Raw genomic sequence first — 21,654 nt, forward strand, 5'->3', positions numbered from 1 at the left:
TACTGTAAATAATGAAATGATACTGGCTACTCAGCTCTACTGTAGTTATACCTAGTACAAGCTGTAATGAAGAATAACATCTTGCTTTACATTATTCATGGGTAATTAGAGATCTGTGTCACTATCATATATAACTTTCCTTTTCTTTGGAGGAGGTGAAACTGTTTGTGACATACCTGTGTTGTCCTTAATATTGACTGTAAAATTAACCCCATATATAAAAGACCCTCCAAATATGGACCCTAGCTGATAACCATGTGCTAAACTTTCAAGTTCATGGATTCTTTGAAAATTTGTTTTTCTGTCTTGGAAATATGGCATGTGCTACAGTGAAATTTGCTTATGGATTAATGTGTTGATGGATAAATGATTCCTTCTGGCTGGTAAGTGCATTATTTATCATTAAATATTGTAGGTATATTTTTTATTCAACTGGGGCACAATGGAGATGCTAAACAAAATTATAACAAAGCATGTTTGGCATAACACATTTCTGACTGTTACTAAATTTCTGTAGTTTTTAAAAGAGGTGGGGGTGGAGTGGATAAAGTGTATAGGTCTAGGTCAGTATTTTCTGTCATAGTTCATTTCATGCAGCATCGAGAATTTTATCCTATCTGTAGCACAGTCATTCTTCAGGTCAGCGTGATTAAATGTAGCTAACAGTATATAATTTGTTTCACATAAAGTATTTAAAACTAGTTAGGTAGCATTAGCTACATTTATTGATGCTGACCTGAAAATGTACTGAGCTAGGCCTGCCCCAGCTACCAAGTGCAGAGTATCAATTCAAATGTCTTCTCCATGGTATAGCAGTGTTAGGGACCAGCTTCGCACTGCTAAAAGAGACCGCCGTAAAGCTGAGAGGCTCTGGCTTTCCACCAGACTCACTATTCATAAGCAAATCTATGAAGTCGCTAAGAAGAATGTCACAAATATAGTCCATGCAGCAAAATCAGCCCACTACACTTCTAAGATCATGGAAAGTTCCAGCTGCAAAGAGCTCTTCGAGATTACTAACAAGCTAATGTCAAGGAACAGATGTACACCACTTCCAACTACCTTCTCTCCAGTCGTCCTTCCAGACATGTTTGCAAATTTCTTCCGTGACAAAGTACAAACCATTAGAGATATGCTTGACACCACAATTTCAACTGACTCGTCGTCACCATACAGTTCGGAGACACATTTGAGTGGCAACCAATAGCAGCATTTAAACCCGTCTCTATGGATTTTGTACGTACAATCGTGATGAAGAGTGCACCAAAGCCATGTGAACTTGATCCAATTCCAACATCACTGCTGCTTGAGTGCTTAGATCCAGTATTGCCTTCACTAACTGATGTTATTAATACCTCTCTCTCATCCAGGGAATTCCCATCATTTTTCAAAACTGCCATTGTAAAGCCTCTGCTGAAGAAACCAACACTAGACCATAACAATTTAAAGAACTACCGCCCAGTTTCTAATCTCCCATTCATATGAAAAATCTTAGAAGAGGTTGTTCTATCCCAGCTTGTATCTCATCTAAATTCAAACAGTCTTTTCAGCAATGTACAATCTGCATATTGCCCTTGCCACAGTACTGAAACTACTCTTCTAAAAGTAGTTAATGACATTCTCTCTGCGTTGGATAGCAGAAAGATTACAGTCCTCACCCTCCTTGATTTGTCTACAGCATTTGACACAATAGACCATGATATATTACTTCACTGTCTCCAGTATGTATTTGGCATTCATGATACAGCCTTACTGTGGTTCAAGTCCTACTTGGTCAACAAGACACAAATTGTATCTGCAAATGGAATACACTCCAGCCCAGTTGATCTATGTTGTGGTGTTCCACATCAGTCTGTTCTTGGAGCTGTTCTCTTCATTCTGTACATTCAGCCGCTCTCAAGTGTCATAGATCATCATCCAGTGTCTCACCAATTGTACGCTGATGACACTCAAATATACAAATCTAGCCACCCAACTGAAGTTGATGCTACCATCCAAGGTGTAGAGAGGTGCATTTCTGATGTGAAATCATGGATGACATGTAACAAGCTGCAGATGAATGATGATAAAACTCAGGCCATTCTGATCACAACACAAAGACTTTCTCATTCACATCCTTTACCTCAAACAATAAATATCAGCAACGCCATCATTAAATTCACACAATCAGTACGAAACCTAGGTGTTACTCTGGACAGTACTCTCACATTGCACCAACATGTCATGAACATATGCAAGGTTGCATATCTTGAGCTGAGACACATCAGCTCAATTCGCAAATATCTTTCAGTTGATGCCACTAAAACACTTGTGTGTTCATTAGTACTTTCAAGACTGGACTATTGTAACTCAATTCTGTCTGGTTCATCTCAATATCTACTCCAGAAACTTCAAAAAGTTCAAAACACAGCTGCTCGGATCATACTTAGAGTACCACGATCAGAGCACACCTACCCGTTGCTCTGTACCCTATACTGGCTATCCATTCAATCCAGAATCAAACACAAAATTTGTTCTCTGTGCTACGTTTCACTGTACACACCAGCAAGATACTTACGCTCCTCTTCTGACAATCGTATACTCATTATTCCCACTATGAAAACAAAGTCATATGGACAGCGTTCTTTTGCATACCAAGCCCAAACAACGTGGAATGAATTGCCCACTGAACTTAGACACAAAGAAACAGTGATCACATTCAAGAGGGCTCTCAAAACTCACTTATTTTGACTGCAAGAAGAAACTTAAAGATCTAATAATGTTCCCTACCTGAAATATTCTCAGCATGTTTTTTATTGTTTAACGTTTTTTCTAATTTCATGGTGTTTGTTTTTGTAATAATATTATTATATGTTTTTTATCTTATAGGTGTTGTCTAATGTTGTAAAGCGCTTAGAGCTTCTAAAGATTAGGCGCTATACAAAGTCCTCATTATTATTATTACTATTATTATAATATAGGATAAAACTGACCATGCTGTGTGGAACGAACTAGCATAATACCAAAAAGCTCGATATTTTATGCTTTTGTGGCTTTGTCTCTCGAAATGTTTTTGTATGGTGTGTTCTCAAAGATGGATTTACCTTAAGTTACTATGTTTTTGTTATATATTAGTTGTTGCTGTTGTTGTTTGATTTTAGAACAACTACATCAGGCACAGCAGACAACAACAAGGGTTTCTTTTTCTAAAAGTAGCTCTGAGCGTGTGGACACCTTGACTGAGACAACTGGTCTGAGATGACTAGACTGATATAAGAAAAGTAAAGTTAGCAGATTTCTCTGTCACATGGGTGAGAAAAGCTTTTAAACTGTTCAGGGCCTCATCCTTAAAGTATATACACTTATTTGACATTACAAAGGGGAGTTAATCTATACTGACAGCATCAATTCAAGAATTAGTCTTTACCCTCCTGTCACCCTGCCTCTGGATTCACAACTTGGCAATCACTGAGTTCAGCACTCAATGGAACTGCTGTAGCTCAGTAGTGAAGGCACTGGGTACAAGAGCAGAAGGTTTCTGGTTCAAGTCCCATTATCTGATGAGGATGGATCAACTACCCAATTTCTCTCAATTATTTTGAAAGGTCATGGGATTTTTGCACCTAGCAATTACATCAGTAAATTGTTTCAATCCATATTGATTTATTACATAGTTTTATTTAAAGCTAAAAAATTACAAAACATACATTGAAAATAATTTGTGAGTAATGGTACTGAACATATGAAAAATAATGCATAATACATGTGATAACATATATAGAACAATTGTTTCTAGCACTTTAACGCTTGCAACTATTTGACTCTAATTAACCAAAGATGTTAAACTTGCTTGAAAATATTCAAGAATTACAATGGTGGTAAAGACTTTTAGTATTAATTCTCTGCAAATAAATTTATAAATTCTAACCCTAGGAGGCATTCACTGTTTGATTCTACAGGCTACAATGGATTCCTGCACTGCTTATTTTAATTACTAAAATCCTCTTCATTCTCAAGCAGTAATTCATTTTGTATTATACCAATCAGTCCTATAAAAAATGTGTGTGTGTGTGTGATTTGGATTTTTAACGTAGCTCTAACAATTTTTCAGTCATATCGCTACGATGTCTGCAGTGTGACAGTTTATAGTGATGTCTAGCACTGATGCATCATGCCGCAGACATGTAGCATGATGTCCCACCCAGTCACATTATCCTGACACCAGGCCGACCAGTCCTAACACTAACTTCTTAATGCTGAGCACCATGCAGCTCAATGGCTTTTTGCTGTCTCTCAACCTGACGTAATTCCAGGAAATTCTTTTTCCATTTCACATGACAGCAATCATATTTCCTGCCATGAGTCATACTCAAATTGGCACGTGATGTCAATAAACATAATTGTGTCCCTTCCAGCTTTTATTCACAAGAATCTGAATATTCCTTTTTCTTTTACCTGTGCTGATTATTAACACTTTTCAACAGGCTTATTTTCCCTTTCGTCTTAAAGATGCATCACTTGCAGGATGCCATTTATATATAAAAATTCTATGATCAACAGTTTCATCATGCAGATGCTTCACATGAACATATAGGTGCAGTTTAAAGCATCTGATGTGCTGCTGTAAAGTTAGTCTGGTTCTTGACCAATTTCATTACTTCTAATATGAAACCCAGATACAAATCAAAACACTGATGAACAAATTTTCTGTTTTTTTTGGCAATGATCATTTTTTCATAGTTTTTGCTTTTATGCCATAAGTCCCTATTTTAAGGGTAATTTTCGTAAGACTTATAGCAAAATCGTAAGAGTTGGCAATTCTGATTTAGTCCAAAAAACATTTCTCAAGTATATTTCATAGTATTACAACCATTCCAAAACACACACACAAACACATGTATGGTAGCACTTAACAGTAAAGCCAGGGTCAATGATGTAGCCTCTGCTATCAAAATAAAACTCCATAACCTTCAACAGCTATAAATTATCAAACTTATTAGATAATGGAGCAACCTAATCAGTAAAAATACATACCTGGCAAAACTCATATTTCTGTAATTACCACCTTCAGAGTCACACTAACCCCTTCAAAACATGAAAACCCACAAAACTCAGGATTTTCAACCCCTTTGTTACGTATCTTTAATATATATATATTGTTTGTTGACTTTTTTTTCATGAGTATATGTTACGTATAATTGTATTTTGTAACTGACCTTAGTCCAAAATTTCCCTGTGTACCTGACTAGGGACATTTATTTTGTAAAGAACATAATACATTTCTTTGTGAGAATAGATTAATTCTTAGGATCTACCTCACTCATTTAAAATTTACTCCCAACATGAAAAAGGCACCAATCAGCTACAGTTTAACCAGTTTACCACAACTCATGCAGTGGAGGGCAAGACCCAAGGAATGCCAAAGATATATAAATATGTACTGTTTAATAATTGAATAATAGTTATTTAATAAAACATTTAATACAGACTTCTTCTCTATTATTTCTTCTTAGGTTATAAAGTATCTTATGTATTTTTCGCTTGTCTACCAGTCTATCTAGCTGTACATGGGTATGGAATAAATTGTCAGTTTCAGTTTTCAGTCCACCTGTTCAAAATCGCATCTATTGTATATTGTATAAACTGCATTTTCTGAGGTCTCTGAAGCATCCTTCCAAGCATGAGTGGAAGTAGTAACATAAGTATGGAATGGATTTGGCACTGATCTCTCTATCCAAGGGAAGATAATTCTTATCTGACTCCTACCGATGTAGGCCGGTGACATTTACCTTTTTAACTGCTACAAACTAGTGGGGGCGGGGCTAGGTATACAATGTACCAGTCGTTCTTATAAGGTATTATGATCGGGTAACATATGTGAAGAAAACACTGTTCAGTGCTTCTTACGATTTGACCGGCTTAATACTGTATATGAAAATAAAAACCATATTTACTGTATATTTTGGGTTAATTTCTAAAGTAATTTTTGGTGCACTGTATGTTCCAGGACAGATCTTTGTTTTTGAGTTGCAAATTTTAGGACATTTCTTTCAATTATAATTTCGATGCTTAGCTGACAAAATGATTAAAAAGGGAATCAACTGTGGGATTTAAAAACGAAATCATTTGAAACTTGCATGTCCAAAAATGCACTCAAACATTAATTTTATTCAAAATAAAATTAAAAAAACAGTGTTTTTACACCTTCCTTCCAACTGCAAACTTTTGAAGGACAAAACTGTATAAATCTAGGCAAAATATTGGAAACTCTAGAGTTTTGCAGTATGTAAATAATACTTTAAATTCAAATATTTTTTACATTATCACGTCACTATTCCCATCTAAAAATGCATATGGACTATGGTATGCACAGCATTTATCTGTTTAATTATGGTACTCATTACACGATACTAATTATATAAATTTGGATATTTATTATTTAAGTGAAGTGTCCATCAATATTCTTTACCCCGGGTGTTTACTAGTAAGTATATTGCTTACATTTTCCTGCAAGTCTGAATAACTCATATTTTGTATTATAGTTTATATTGCTGTGCAGTGTGTTTGATGCAATAAAAATTATGATTAGATTTTTGTTTGCCTTTTTCGTAAGCCAGGTTTATTTCCTAAGTAATACTACCTTAGCTATGTACCAGTGCAAAGCTCTTTGCTTGTAATGGCAGCATTTGCTTTGTTTTCCCAACTGTGAATTTGGTACTTGTTTGTCATTTACAGAACCACAACTTTCCATTTAAATTTATTTTTGAAATTTCTGTGAATACTGGAAAAAGAAACTAAGGTCATTTTCCCTAGGTCAGCCTACTTTGCACAGACAAAAAATGAGCCTACTTAAAAAAAACAAAGTTGGCTTCTGGGATTGGCATGCTTTGTAAATAAAATAACCTTTTGTATTTGATGGATTTATTTCTCTCTACCAGGTGTATTTATTCAGCATGCAAGTTTTTATTGCTTATCACCTTGTTATCACAACTGACACAAATAGGCATTGATGTCTACATGGTGCAACAGCATACACAGCATTAACGGTCTTTGTGAATACTTTCATAATTCATGCTAACAAAAATATTGTCATTGGCACTCACAGTGAATAAATTTTTTAAAATTTTTTTGTGTGAGTGTGCAAAATATTGTTACCCTGTTAACCTGGATATAATACACTCTTGGTTACTTTGCACCTTAAACTATGTCATCTGTGAACTGCTGGTACCCTGAAGTAATTGTTATTTCTCACTTGTTTTCTCTCTCTTGTTTTGTGATTTTGTTGGATCCAATTTTCAGTTTGACATCATGTTGAAACCCTTGAGAAGAATCAATCAGGATTCTTAATACATCTTCATGTCAATTAACAACACATCAATGTTTTATCAACATAAGCGATACGCACTATGGATGTGTACACTACATCACAGGATATGATTTTGGACAGTGATACGTTTCGTTGCACATAAATTGTTTATGAAATGCAAAAACTAAAAATAAATCAGAACATTAAAAGGTCAATTTCTTTCAGTGTATTCTGAAATAAGCATACTATTTACATGCATGGCCATGATTCAACATAATTTATTTTTTGTCCATAAGTTTTGGGATACACCTCTCCCTTGATATTGCGCACAACGGGGTCCACAAACATAGACCACACTAAAAGCAAGGCGTGTGTTACTGAGGGACCTCCACAAATTTAACAAAATCGCTTTGACATCGAGAAAACCGTTGGGGGGGGTGGCATTAGGGAACTGGGCTGTTTAATGACTGAATCCTCATTTTACAATCACGTTGATAATAATTATAAATAATGCACTTTTCCTAATGAAGTTGTTCGTTATTCTGTTTAAATAACATTTTTTTTCTCTCAAAATATCCAACATAAGAAAGATCGTTCCAACTGGTTTGAACAATCATCATGGGTATGCGAAAAATCTGTGTATTACGTCACTGCTTTTTGTTTTCTTGATGAGTCTGGTTCCTGTAGTGGTATTTAATAGTATCTTGCCAAATCAGTAGTCCACAATTTGGGAACTAGACTAACTGTTGATACACCACCAAACAAGATTCCTTTTTTCTCAAAAACCTAATTTTACAATCATGTCAATAATAATTTTTAATAATGCGCTTTTCCTAATGAAGTTGTTCGTTATTCTGTTTAAATAACATTTTTTTCTCTCAAAATATCCAACATATGAAAGATCGCTCCAACTGGTTTGAACAACCATCACGGGTACGCGAAAAATCTGTGTATTTCGTCACTGCTTTTTGTTTTCTTGATGAGTTTGTTTCCTGTAGTGGTATTCAATATTATCTTGCCAAATCGGTAGTCCACAATTTGGGAACTAGACTAACTGTTGATACACCACCAAACAAGATTCCTTTTTTTTTAAAAACACGCGACATTTATTTCGTGACACGTCTATGTCGAAAATAAATTTTTTATTGTTCAATTAGTACAGTGTTAATGTCGTGATTTCACTGGAAGTAATAATGAAATTTCTTATCATCCCTGAGGATATCTCTTCATGCCAGTTCAAGAGTTCTCTGAAACTTGCTTGCCCACAATGGTCTGTATCTGTGAAATCAAGCTCTTTATTTTACGAAGTATTCTTTTCGCATTTGCTGCCTTGTTAGCTTTGATCACAGTTACGAAAGAGTCGGTTAATTTAAGGTAGTTTCTGTTACACACACACTAACGTTTATTACAGTGTTCGATTGATCAAATGAAGTGAGTTCACCCGACATACGACCGAGGCCGCTAGATTTTAAGTTAGTCCGATTTTTGTGCCTTTTAACTTTTCTTTTATTCCACCTGCTTTTTTTAATTCAAAAGTCATAATTAATGTGATAATATAAAGGAGGCCAGCTTTTAATTCAGTGCAACAATACAACAAGTGCTTCCGCAAGTCAGTTATGAAAACACGGTCGGCACTAAATTCGGTTTTCACAGAAACGCTCGTGGACATAGCTGTTACGGTAGACTGACGCATTTTACGTTTAATTACAAGAAGAAACATTGCACTTATGACGATTACACTTAAAAGGAACTAAAAGATGGAACTAGAACACAAATTTCAATTGATAAAAAAATTATTTAATTTGTATTTATTTATTAAAGTACTGCCTCCACTCCGTGTAAGTGACATTTTCATTGATCGAAATTTCCTTACATATCGTTAATTGCAGTGTACTAGGAATGTTGTTGGGAAAGAAAATGTAACAAATTGTATGAATTATTTTCAAATTTGATATTTCATAGTGTTGATTAAAATTTTCAGTTCCTATCTACCGTTTTCAATGATAAAACGAGCGATATATAAAAGTTTCCGTTACCAATTTTGATCGCGATTTTCTTCAAGTTCAACAAATAGGTATAATTTTTGGGGGTATTTTCAGGTTTAAAAATGGGATCCACTCCTGACACTGCGTTATAAGCGGGTTCGCGAGTTATCAGGGCATGAGTTATCAAGGGAGTGGTGTACATGTATATGATTAAGATAACAAAAGATTTAACCATAAGTTATGGGATGAGAAAAAACATCTCGTTTTACTTTGTTCCAAGATATATGGGGAATATGGTAATGCACTCCCAATCATCAACAGCCTAGATCCAAATCACCATCTCAAAATGCACAAGCAGATCAGGGTCTATGCTGTATATTTTAGTAATTACTTAAATTTAACAAAACAGACCCTGAGCTGAATGTACAGAACAACCAATTTAGATCTACATTGTTGGAAGCTGGTGGACTACATATGGATGAATATGGCAATGTACTGCTTTAGTTAGTTTACCTTCCCAGTGATGTCAGCCTGCCAAGATAGAGGACAAAGAATCTGTGGACACAAAGGAAAAGAACTGGATGATCTTTGGGCATATCCAATGCCTGTTGTAACCACCTGTAGATGTTCAGTCTGTTCAGTATTGGGGCCTGATCCATCTTCAGCTTCAGTATGGATTTCTGTGTAGCATATATAAGTAGAGAGTTATACCAGTATTAACACAGAAAGAGAGAGTGAGTGAGAAAGAGAGAGAACAAATTTCATTGACACCATGGTCTCCACATTTTCTGTATGATAAAATCAATACATCAACTTCCATGGGAGAGAAGCACAGTAAAACCACCAAATGCAACAACCCCAGAATAAAACCACTACCCAGTATCAACAACAGCTGTTTAATCATATTTACAATGTCAAAAAATAAACTTATCGTCTGAAATGATACCACTTTCCAATTCACACCACCCTTTTTCACACTCCAAGTAGGGGTTTTAATTCTGAGATCTTAAAGTAAACAAGATATAATTTTTGTAGCTTACTTACCCCAGTCATAAAAAATGAAAGTTTGATATAGAAGACCTACATATAGCAATGCTGCATATACCCATGAGTATTCTCAATGTTTCCTTATGGTACAAGTTGAATGGCAACTCTGATGGCATCCAGGTTGAGACCTGACACTGCACTTTCAGGAAGTTGGTTCCAATGAGCAAAAAAACTCATGGGTTAAAATGGATGCAGGTAAACTCTGACCCTGCATTAATATATGATGAACTTCTGTTAGGTAATGTATCTTGTAGATCTTAATGATGTTGGGCCTGGGTGGTACATGCATGGCACTTCCATACTGTATGGTACATTTATGGTACATGCATGGCACTTCCATCCATACTGTATGGTATATATATGGTACATGCATGGCACTTCCATACTGTATGGTATATTTATGGTACATGCATGGCACTTCCATACTGTATGGTATATTTATGGTACATGCATGGCACTTCCATACTGTATGGTATATATATGGTACATGCATGGCACTTCCTTATTGTATGGTATATTTAACATGTAATAAACTGAAATTTCTCAAAATATGCTCAATCTGGGTCTTGTGATGTGGGTTCCTGATGGCGGATAAAAAAAAATCCTGGCCCAATCATCATGAACCTATATAGGCATCAAGACTAAACTCATGTTCAAATTTTGAAAAATTTCATTTTGTATAACTTCTCAAGTCAGGATGCATGCAAAACTTCAATGAGATCAAGATATTTTAAGATGATTTTTCAATTTGTCATTTTGATTCCCTTTTCCAATTTGTATTTAGGTGGCAGGGTCCAGTTTCGTAAATTGGCCCCTGGCAAATTTCTTAACTTAAGGCTATGGTGTGACTTTCTCAGCTATTATTGTTTACTATTTATAGATATGGATATATTTGTGAACTAGGTGTTTTGGGCTTGTGTTGTTCTTGAAATTGATGTCAGGCATGTACACCTTCCATAGTTGCTCTGCAGTATGTTGATAGTGAAATACCAATAGTTGGCTAGGAAGAAGAGCTAGCCTCCCATAGCAGTAGACATGTGGGTTCAAGGCAAGCTGAGTATCTCAAAAACGGCTTGGATGACAACTATTCTGAATTGCATCAAACTATTTAGTAGACAATGTATTTCAAAATTTTCATCCAGGGAAAGGGCTTGCGTTTGCACTGTGAGCACTACATGTTGTCAAAAATATTTGGATGTGAAAAATGCAGGTATAAAATAGGGGTTGGGGTGCATAAACCTCTTCTGCTATGAACTGCCATTGACTTCTCTGGTCAAGTGAATACTATTCTTATGCTTTGTTTTAATATAGGTATCTAAAAATATGGACCTTTTTGACCTCACTTGTGTATTTGATTTTTTATGATTTTTTTATACTAGGTCGCTGATTGCGGCATTAAATTTGTACATAAAAACTGGACCCTGCCCCCTTAAGCTATGTTTTGGTCTTACTAAGCTAAGTGAACCCTCTTCCATTTTGGATTGGCAATTGCTTAAATTGCATTTGAGGAATCTCAGTACACCTTAAGATTTCTTGGTAAAGCACATGATGTGCAAGCTATACTTGAAGTTGTCACTTGCTACTACTCAAGGTATGGATTGTGCATAACATCAGAAACTTAGTCCTCCATGTTGAAGATGTACTGCCACTTGGACATTTTATTAGGGAACTGCAAGGTGGAAGATTTCTTGATGATCATCCCAATCACATACGCCACTCTCTCAATAACTCGCACCCTGAAAGCTCGCAAACCTGCTTATAATGGTCGGGGATGGATCTCATTTTATTAACCAGAAAATACCAAAAATTTATCCCTATTTGTTGAACCTGAAGAAAATCGTGATCAAAAAAGGCAAGTAAAACTTTAATACATCAAAATGGTAGACAGAACCTGGAAATTTTAATTGACATGATAAAATTATCAACTTTTAATAACCAGTCATATATATTTCGTTACAATTTCTTAACAAACGACATTATTAGTACATCCTAAATGACGATATACAATGAAATTTCAATCAATCAAAATATCAATTACATCTAATGGAGGCAGTACTTTAATAAATAAATACCAATTAGGTAAGTTTTTTTATCAACTGAAATTTGTGTTTTAGCTCTATCTTTTAGTTTGGTTGAAGTGTAATAATCATAAATGTTATGTGCTCTCTTGTATTTAAACATGAAATGTGTCAATCTACTGTAACAGCTGTGTCCATGAGCATTTCTCTGTGAACCCAATTAAGTGCTATGTTTTGATATCTGACTTGAATAAGTATTTGTTCTATTGTTGCATTGAAATAAAGGCAGACCTCCTTTGTATTATTATGTTAATTTCATCTTTTTTATCAAACAAAGGAGGTGGAATAAAAGAAAAATTAAAAGTCATGCAAATCCTACATGCACAAGATCTAACGGCCCTGGTCACATGTCGGGTGAACTCATTTCAATTGATTAATCAAATACTGTTATAAATATTACTGTCTATGCTACCTCAACAGTTAACTACCTCAAATTAACCTACTCAATCACAAAAATCAAAGACAGCAAAGCAATCAAGTGAAATGACTACCATATGTACTTGCATATAAGCCAAATAATTTAGGAAAAAACCTGGAAGAAAAGGGGGTTCGGCTTATCTTGTCGACTATCATAATGGCTGTAAATCTTGGGACATGAAAAGAAAATTTGTCCGTGCCCTAAGACATATATGCATATACATCCTCTGTATTCCAACACTTACTAAACTGTTGTAAACTACTAGACTGCTTTTGTTATTTTTTTGCATGCATATATATTCTTATTTTTCCAACACAAAATTAAATAAATGTAAATAAAGACTTCATAATTCAAGGGCTGGTTCAATTTTACTGGGGAGACCAGGCTGTACTAAAATGTACAGTACTTACACAGTGCAAATCGTGTTTAGCATCACTTAAATCCTTGTTTATTCCCAAACATATTAGATGCAGATTTTGTTTTATTCATTGTTTCAACCAAATCGCTTTCTTCCAGATAACATTTCATCAGGCTATTTCATTTATGTTGATCCACATGCTCATATGTTACTCTTTTTCAATGATATAAGCGATCCTACAAATTGAGGTAATATTTATGAAAAGGTACAAACGTTTAATTGTTCAAGGCAAATGAGCAGCATAACTGTTACATGTTCATGAAAGAATGATGCAATAATAAAGGCTAAAATTCTGAATACAGATCAACTAAAATCATCATCAATCTATTTTAGTTTTGTGTTTTGGCTGAACAAAATTATAATTTTCCACACAATGGACAGCTGGATGTTTTGGCATATCCTTGTTTTATAATTGTTGATCTGTCTTTTGTTTACTGACAGCAATACAGGCCAGTGAATCAGTAAACCTTGAAACTGACCTGGGTTAAGAGAAAATTTTAACAGGCAACTATACCAGTACTTTGAAATGTAATTACCTTACTTCATTCCATAATATTAGCATAATTACCATAGTTTTGTGAAATGGGGTGTAAGGTCACTAACATCAAAGCAAACTACAACTCAGTTTTTACAGTATAATTTTCGAAGCATTATTTCTGAAACATCATTATTGTATTTTGGAGTTATTGAAGTTTAGTGCAGTGGTGCCCATGATTCAAATTCAAGGGATTTAATTCATTTATTGAAATGTACTTCATTAAGCGCACGTTCAAACCATCAATGTACGTGCGGTGGTGCCATTATGTGAATACGCTCACTAGCCTAAAAGCGAGCATTGAACCAAACCCTATTGTTTGTTGTTGTAATAATGGGATCACATTTTAATGAGTTGGATGTTTACAATTTCCAGGCAAAATATAAACATAGTTATTGGTGCATTGATATAAAAAAAAGTTTAATGCAATAACACGTAAACAATAATTGAGTCAAAAGAGAGAGCTAGTGTTAAAGCAACCCATGAATGCTCAATTCTTGTCATCGTCCAATCAAATCTGAATTAGGCAGAAACAATAAGAAAAAAGAAAATTAAATAAATTTCTTGACTTTTGAAATAACTTTATGAACTTGTATGCAAAAATCATACATGCCAACCCCATGAGAGGTATAAGTGTAATTTTTGCTAATGTAAGTGGCAAACTTAGAACTTACTGCTTGCATCTTGTGATGCTGTCTTGACTTGCACATCGACTTATATGAGGGTCGTGCACATTTTAGTGTTTATACCTACTAAGCTTGGGAGCTCAGCTTATATGCAAAGACTTTTATGCGAGTGTATACAGTATTTGACAAAATAAAGAGCTTTGTTTCACAGATACAGATCACTGTTGAGAATCAAGTTTCTGAGACTTCCTGAACTGGCACTTAGAGATGAGAAGAAGTTTCAAGTCTATTACTTGCAATGAAATGACAGGATAAATATTTTATTAACTGAATAATACAGAAATTGAGTTTCCATGGAGATGATTGTTTCACGAAATAAATGTCACTAGCTTTCGAAACAAGGAATCTTGTTTGTGATGTATCAAGAGTTAGTCTGGTTCCCTGCCTCCTAACTCCTATTTCGCACTCACTAAGCAGGGAACCAGACTGATCTACAACAACAAAAAGCAGTGTCAAACGCACAAATGTTTTCGCATACGTATATAAAGGTTGTTGAAACCAGTTGGAATAATGTGAATGATCTTTCAGATGTTGGGCATCTTGAAAATAAATGTAATTTATAAGAATAATGAACAAATTCATTAAAAAAATGCTTTATTGACAACTACTTTCAATGCAATTATAAATGAGTATTCGGTCGTTAAATTGTCTAGTACACCCCCACCCATGAGGTTTTCTCAATAACTAGCCAGGATTGCACACTTCTTATTTCTTGGAGGTCCCTCTATAAGTCATATCATTGCTTATAATGCTGTCTATGTTTTTGGACCCCACTGTGTGTGAGTAATTGAGAAAGAGGTTTAGCAAGTTGATAAGTGTCCATCTTAAACAGTGTAGACAGATTCATGTGACATTATTCACATACGTACACAAGCATGTGCACAGAAGGCAAAATCATACAATATAATGCAAATCAAACTTTAAATCTTTTAGCTTGTTTTTGAAAATTTAGTGATTGCAGCATATTGCAACAAAAACGTTTTTCAAATTATCCATCAGCAAAATATACACTGTATCTATATAAAGTGTCACATATATGAAAATTCACATAATCTTGTCACAATTTTGGTTTCCAAAATGAATCAGCAAACATATGCCTATGGCCAGAAAATCCCATAGCCCGACATCTGACACAAGTGAAATTCTTGGTTAGGCAAATGAAACTTTCCAACATGCTTGCCCAGGACATATTAGTCTTAGTCAATATGAGAAAGTCAAGTAATCGTAGATTTCTTACTCAAATCCACAACTAGAATATAATAACTCTAATGAGTTACATTAACTAGAAAAGTGTCACTATGGTCAGTTATCAAGATGTCTACCATATGTACTCACTTGTAAGTTGAGTCAAACTGCAAACAACAAACAGCCTGATCTGCCATAGCATAATACACCTGTAGATCAGGGTCTGTCTTGTTTGTTCTACTAATTACTCCTAGCAAACTGCACAGACCTATATCTGCCAATGCAATGGCAGATCTGGATCTGTGCAGTTTGCAGTTGGACTCATCTGATAAGCAAGTATCCTGCACTCATAAGAACTCCTGCCAACCTATATTACCAAGCTCCTACTAATGTTGGCAGCCACTTGACAGTCAAGGTCAAAGAGGTCACTTGGTTTTGTTGACCCTACTACCATTCAGCTGTAGTCTGGTAACAGTATATGGGGAATTTTAGGACAAACCCACATCTTCACAATGTGTGTTGTTGAGATGGGGGTTTAACTCCATGTGCTGGTAAAGGGTACAATATATACTCACTTATAACACGAGTCCATCTGCAAACTGCACAGATCCAGATCTGCCATCACATAATGCACCAACGGATCTTGGTCTGTGCAGTTTGTTAGGAGTATTCAGCAGAATAAACAACACTGACCCTGATCTGCCACTGCATTATGCTACAGCAGATCCAAGTCTTTGCTGTTTGCAGTTTGACTGGAATTAAAATGATTTACAGATTATATATTCAAGCTAATGACTTAGTGTTTTTGGTTTGACACAATAATTGACATCACAATGGTTTTCACAACAGAACTGCTGGTTATATAATTCAAAATATTTTTAAGAGGTCTCGTACTTTTCACTGATTAAAATCATTTTGTTTCATAAAACTGTCTTTGTGATTATGAAAATTGTATAAGAATGTTTCTTTTTCATTATTTTGGTAACAGCACCTATGTCATTTTATGTCCAATCTCTCCCATGAGTTCATAGTGCTACCATGCATAATGGTTTTTTTTAAAAAATTATACTGATAATATCATCATGTTATATCGAGGTGGACGGTAAGTGTTGATTTTATAAAAGTGGACTACCTTGAGGGCTTGATCGATTCCTGTCTTGGTTGAGGATAGCAATTCCTCCTGCATCATGGACCATAGTTTTGTCTGTTCCTCATACAGCCCTTCAACATGGAGGATCACATAGGCCAGCCAACTGAATTCTGGAAAGGACCATTTCTCTATGAAGGAGGGAAGGGTCACTCCTGATGTCACCCAGTTCATGAGAGAAGTGACCAAACCATGAGGTTTCTCTTCAGACAGAAATAACTGCAGGAAAAACGATATTTTAAGAGGAAAGTAAAAGTTCCCAACATATAATTTTTCAGATATTTATAAGGGTACATGGCTGTATTATTGACTGAAAACATCTCCATGGAGGTAACAATGGTCACTACAAATATCACCCAGATGAAGAGAGAGTGATAAGGTCAAATTACAAACAGTCCCTTCCTGGTTCATCATACACAATAACAATAATTGTCTATTACAATGTAAATATACCTATTTAGTGTCCAACATAGAAAGGTGGGTGGGGTTCAGACTTTCCTGCAACCCTTAATGCAGGGATAAGTAGGGCTACTTTAACAAGAGTCCCTCTAATTGACTGACACATGACTGTTTGATAAGATTTTCCAGCACTTCAAGACTTTTACTATGTCCATTGTGGTAGCTATATATCAGATCAGTATTATTTTCATTCAAGACAAACTAGATATCATAATCACACTTTAGGGAAAACCTAATGTTGACATGACTTTCTTTTTACAATGAGTACCAATAACATGATTTCAAGATAGCTACCATGATGACTATACTTGATGTCAGATCAGCACCATTTGTATTGAGTGTTAACCAGATATCATAAAAAGTCTTCACATGAAAAAAATATTGATCTGACTTTCCATCTAGGAGAAGTAGCAATAAGATGGTCAACATGGCCACTATAGTGTCATATTGGGTATAAGATCAGTATCATTTTTATTTATGACCAACCAGACACCATAAGAAGACCTCTGGGCTTATTTGACTTTCTATTCCGAAGAAGTAGCATAATGACTGCTTTGGTGGCCACATTGGATGTCAAGGCAGAAGCATTTTCATTTAGGACCAGCTAGACTTCATAAGAAGTTTTCTTGTGAAAACTCCATGTCAATATGACCTTCTGTTCAGAAGGTGTAATGGTAACAATATCTTCAAGGTGGATGTCTTGGCACCATTTTCATTGATGGCCAACTAGAAACCATAAAAAGTCCTTTAGTGAAAACTCCATGTTGATATGTCAGTCCATTCAGAAGGAGAAGTGATAGCTTGAATTTAAAGACAGCCACTGTGGTGGCCATATTGGATTCTGAGTGGAGCCATTTTCTGGTGAAAACCAGATGTCAATACGACTTGTTCAGGAGAAAAAGCCATAACAAGATTTTCAAGATGGCTGCCATGGCAACAAAGATTGCCACCAATTTCTTTTAGAACCAACAAGACATCACAAGAAATATTTCTGTGAAACCTACAGACAACAGAAGGACAACTGAAAATAGGTCATCTAAAAAGCTACTCTGGTCTGTGACTAGTAGAGTAACAAAACAGTAGGGGAAAAGGAGCAATATTTTATATTTTAAAAAAGTATGAAAAGTGATGTTTTCATTTAAGTCATATGGCCCAAGCACATAAGCCTTAAATACCCATCTCCATATCAAAGAGACCAGATCTGAATTCACTTCACTATGGCCATTCATTGTCTAACCAACTTTTAAGATAAAATTGACAAAAAATGATAGGGACAGTAGGGACAGTTTTGGAAAAAGATGGGGAAAAAAGGCAGTCTGACAAAGAAGTAAAAAGTAGGGCCACTGGGAAGACTGAGTGTGCAGATATCCATGTATACTTTATAAACCAATCCTTTAACCCACTATCCCTGCCACTATGGTAACTTATCATACTTTACCAACCTGCATCTCCTATGTGATGCGATATAGTTGTGCAGTGAACATTGTGTGTGTGTACTGGGTGAAAAGACTGTCTTATTTGAATAGACCTTTATCCAGCACAATGAATTAATACAGTACACACCATTGGTGATGAAACATGTAACCAAAACCTTAATCTGATAAATTAACTTCTTAAATATTATTCATAATCTATAAAGTACAGAATCTAGTCTTGTCAAATATTCTTCTTCTTATTAATCTATAATGTACAGTGTCAAGTCCAGTGAAATATTGCTCATCGTCTACAATGTACAGTGTGAAGTCCAGTGAAATATTACTCATAATCTACATGGTACAGTGTGAAGTCCAGTGAAATATTACTCATTGTCTACAACAGACAGTGTCAAGTCCACTGAAATATTACTCATTGTCTACAACATACAGTGTCAAGTCCACTGAAATATTACTCATCGTCTACAACATAACAGTGTCAAGTCCACTGAAATATTACTCATAGTCTACAACATACAGTGTCAAGTCCAATGAAATATTACTCATAGTCTACAACATACAATGTCAAGTCCACTGAAATATTACTCATAGTCTACAACATACAGTGTCAAGTCCACTGAAATATTACTCATTGTCTACAACATACAGTGTCAAGTCCACTGAAATATTACTCATAGTCTACAACATACAGTGTCAAGTCCACTGAAATATTACTCATAGTCTACAACATACAGTGTCAAGTCCAGTGAAATATTACTCATAGTCTACAACATACAGTGTCAAGTCCAGTGAAATATTACTCATAGTCTACAACATACAGTGTCAAGTCCACTGAAATATTACTCATTGTCTACAACATACAGTGTCAAGTCCACTGAAATATTACTCATTGTCTACAACATACAGTGTCAAGTCCACTGAAATATTACTCATAGACTACAACATACAGTGTCAAGTCCACTGAAATATTAGTCACTGTTTACAACATACAATGTCAAGTCCAGTGAAATATTACTCATCATCTATCATGTAGTGTCAAGTCCAGTGAAATATTATTCATTGTCTACAAAGTACAGTGTCAAGTCCAGTTCTGTCATTAGAGAAGAATAAGCAATAATTCAATCTGTAAAAAGTCCACACTGAGTTGGATTAATGAACTGGTGACCAACTTATAGTACTGAATCTATGATTCAAACATTATTCCTCAAATAAAGGCAAATAGTCAAAGAAAAAACTACCTCATATTTCTCCTTGAAAATTTTTATAAGATCGTCTGCCATCCCTATGTGAGCAAAAGATGATTTGATAAGTATGTCCAAGGCACAGCAGCAATTTCTGAAATATGAATACGTGTATAAAGTATAAAATCAATTTCTTTAAACAGTATTCATTCAAGAAAAAATTTTCATGTACAATTTATAACAATATAATACATATTGGGCTTCAGTAGGAAGCTCGAAGCTTGTTTAAAACTGTACCCATTGCAGAGAAATTTTAACAATCAATAATTGTCTACAGACCTAATGTAGATAAATCATATATAATTATAAAAGTATACTTGATTAGTTCTATTATATATAATTGTTCAAAAGATCATTTAATGCTTAAAAAAAGGTTGAATACACTTGTGTACTTGTGACCTGTGTGTTAATTTGAAAATTGTTTTGATAATTTTATGAAGGTTTGCACTGACATAAATATTTGCATATTAATTTCATCAGAATATATTCGATCACCAGAGAATAATGTTTCAATTGTAAGTTGGGTCAGTAATGTGAAGAAAACACAATGTCTCAGAGTTGTACATATTTGACATTCTAAAAACAGCATACATCAAATAGTCCTTACTGTTTTGCTGTGGCAAATATAAACACATCTATGTGGGATGTGTTACAATGTTTGTTAGTTAGTTTTTAAAAAAAATTAAATTTTATTACATGCTACTGCAATGTAAAAGTGTATATTGGACTTAACCTAGTCCAAAATCAAAAATATTTTCTACTTGACCAGAATTGTTTTGGAATTTTTTAAATTCTGTATATAACTAACACATAGCTAAAATATTCTTTATGTGTACAAGTTTAATATTAGATTATTAATAATAGAAATAAACCTGTTTATTTGGGTCTGGGTCTAGGTTATTGGGATTCCCCTGGTAAACCTGTGATAGTCAAGATTATATTATATAGTTTCAGTAACAGACCTTATAATTATAACTAACATTTTATCTAGTAAACATTTAGAGCCTTACAAAAAGAAATTTTCTATTAGTTAATAGTTTTTATTAGAAAATGCTAATTGTGACCTGAGGTCAAGTAAAGTACAAATCTTCTTACTGGAAAAATTGTTCGTGTTTAAGATCTAGCAGAATCAATTGGTATTATTGTTGTGACCATAAATTCATTTCGGCTGGAATTTAATTCTTCAAATTATTTAATTCATGTGTTTTTTCTCTGGAAATAGTGCTCATAAAATATAATATTCTTGGACAGAGACATTCACTGGGATTTACAGAGAATTCAAACCTGTGTTTCACCAAAAGATTGTTGGTACAACAACATGATACATGCCAGCACAGGCACATCAACACCTTCAGCATTTGACTTAATTTGCATTTCCACTAAAGTTTATTCAGAACTTTTATTATTAGGATTTGTGTCTGTAATTCTAGTATTATTTAGGGATTTAATTCACAATACCCTGTGTTCTTTTTAATTTTCACATTATATTCTAGGGAAGTAAATTATTTGTTTAAATTTTACAAAGCTTGTAGCTTTTCATTCTTTTCTGTTACTTATTTTAAGAGCATAGGTTTGTAAGAGATGAGGAGAAAATTTAAGGCATAAAAACCTCTTCTACAAATGACTGCTCTCTCCATAACATAGTGCAAACTAAGACTATGTATCTACTGACTCCAAGTTATATATTTTCTTCAGTCATCTTTAAGTCCTATGCTGCCAAACCTGCTCAATGAGCAC

At 34.7% G+C, this 21,654-nt stretch overlaps 1 protein-coding gene across 3 annotated transcripts in view; it reads right to left on the reverse strand.

The window, feature by feature from the left end:
* The window catches only part of LOC149796144 (ectopic P granules protein 5 homolog), a 262,648-nt gene that overhangs the window by 115,385 nt on the left and 125,609 nt on the right, over positions 1-21,654 (reverse strand). For all 3 annotated transcript variants that reach the window (XM_089966059.1, XM_089966057.1, XM_089966058.1), the window contains exons 22-24: positions 19,915-20,011; positions 16,770-17,003; positions 9,784-9,950 (exon numbers count right to left, since the gene is read on the reverse strand). In XM_089966059.1, coding sequence (XP_089822185.1) covers positions 9,784-9,950; positions 16,770-17,003; positions 19,915-20,011 — 498 coding nt within the window. The remainder of the gene's footprint in view (positions 1-9,783; positions 9,951-16,769; positions 17,004-19,914; positions 20,012-21,654) is intronic.

This window comes from Sinohyriopsis cumingii, chromosome 7 (assembly GCF_028554795.1).
Source record: "Sinohyriopsis cumingii isolate HCF-2022 chromosome 7, ASM2855479v2, whole genome shotgun sequence".
Lineage (NCBI taxonomy): Eukaryota > Metazoa > Mollusca > Bivalvia > Unionida > Unionidae > Sinohyriopsis > Sinohyriopsis cumingii.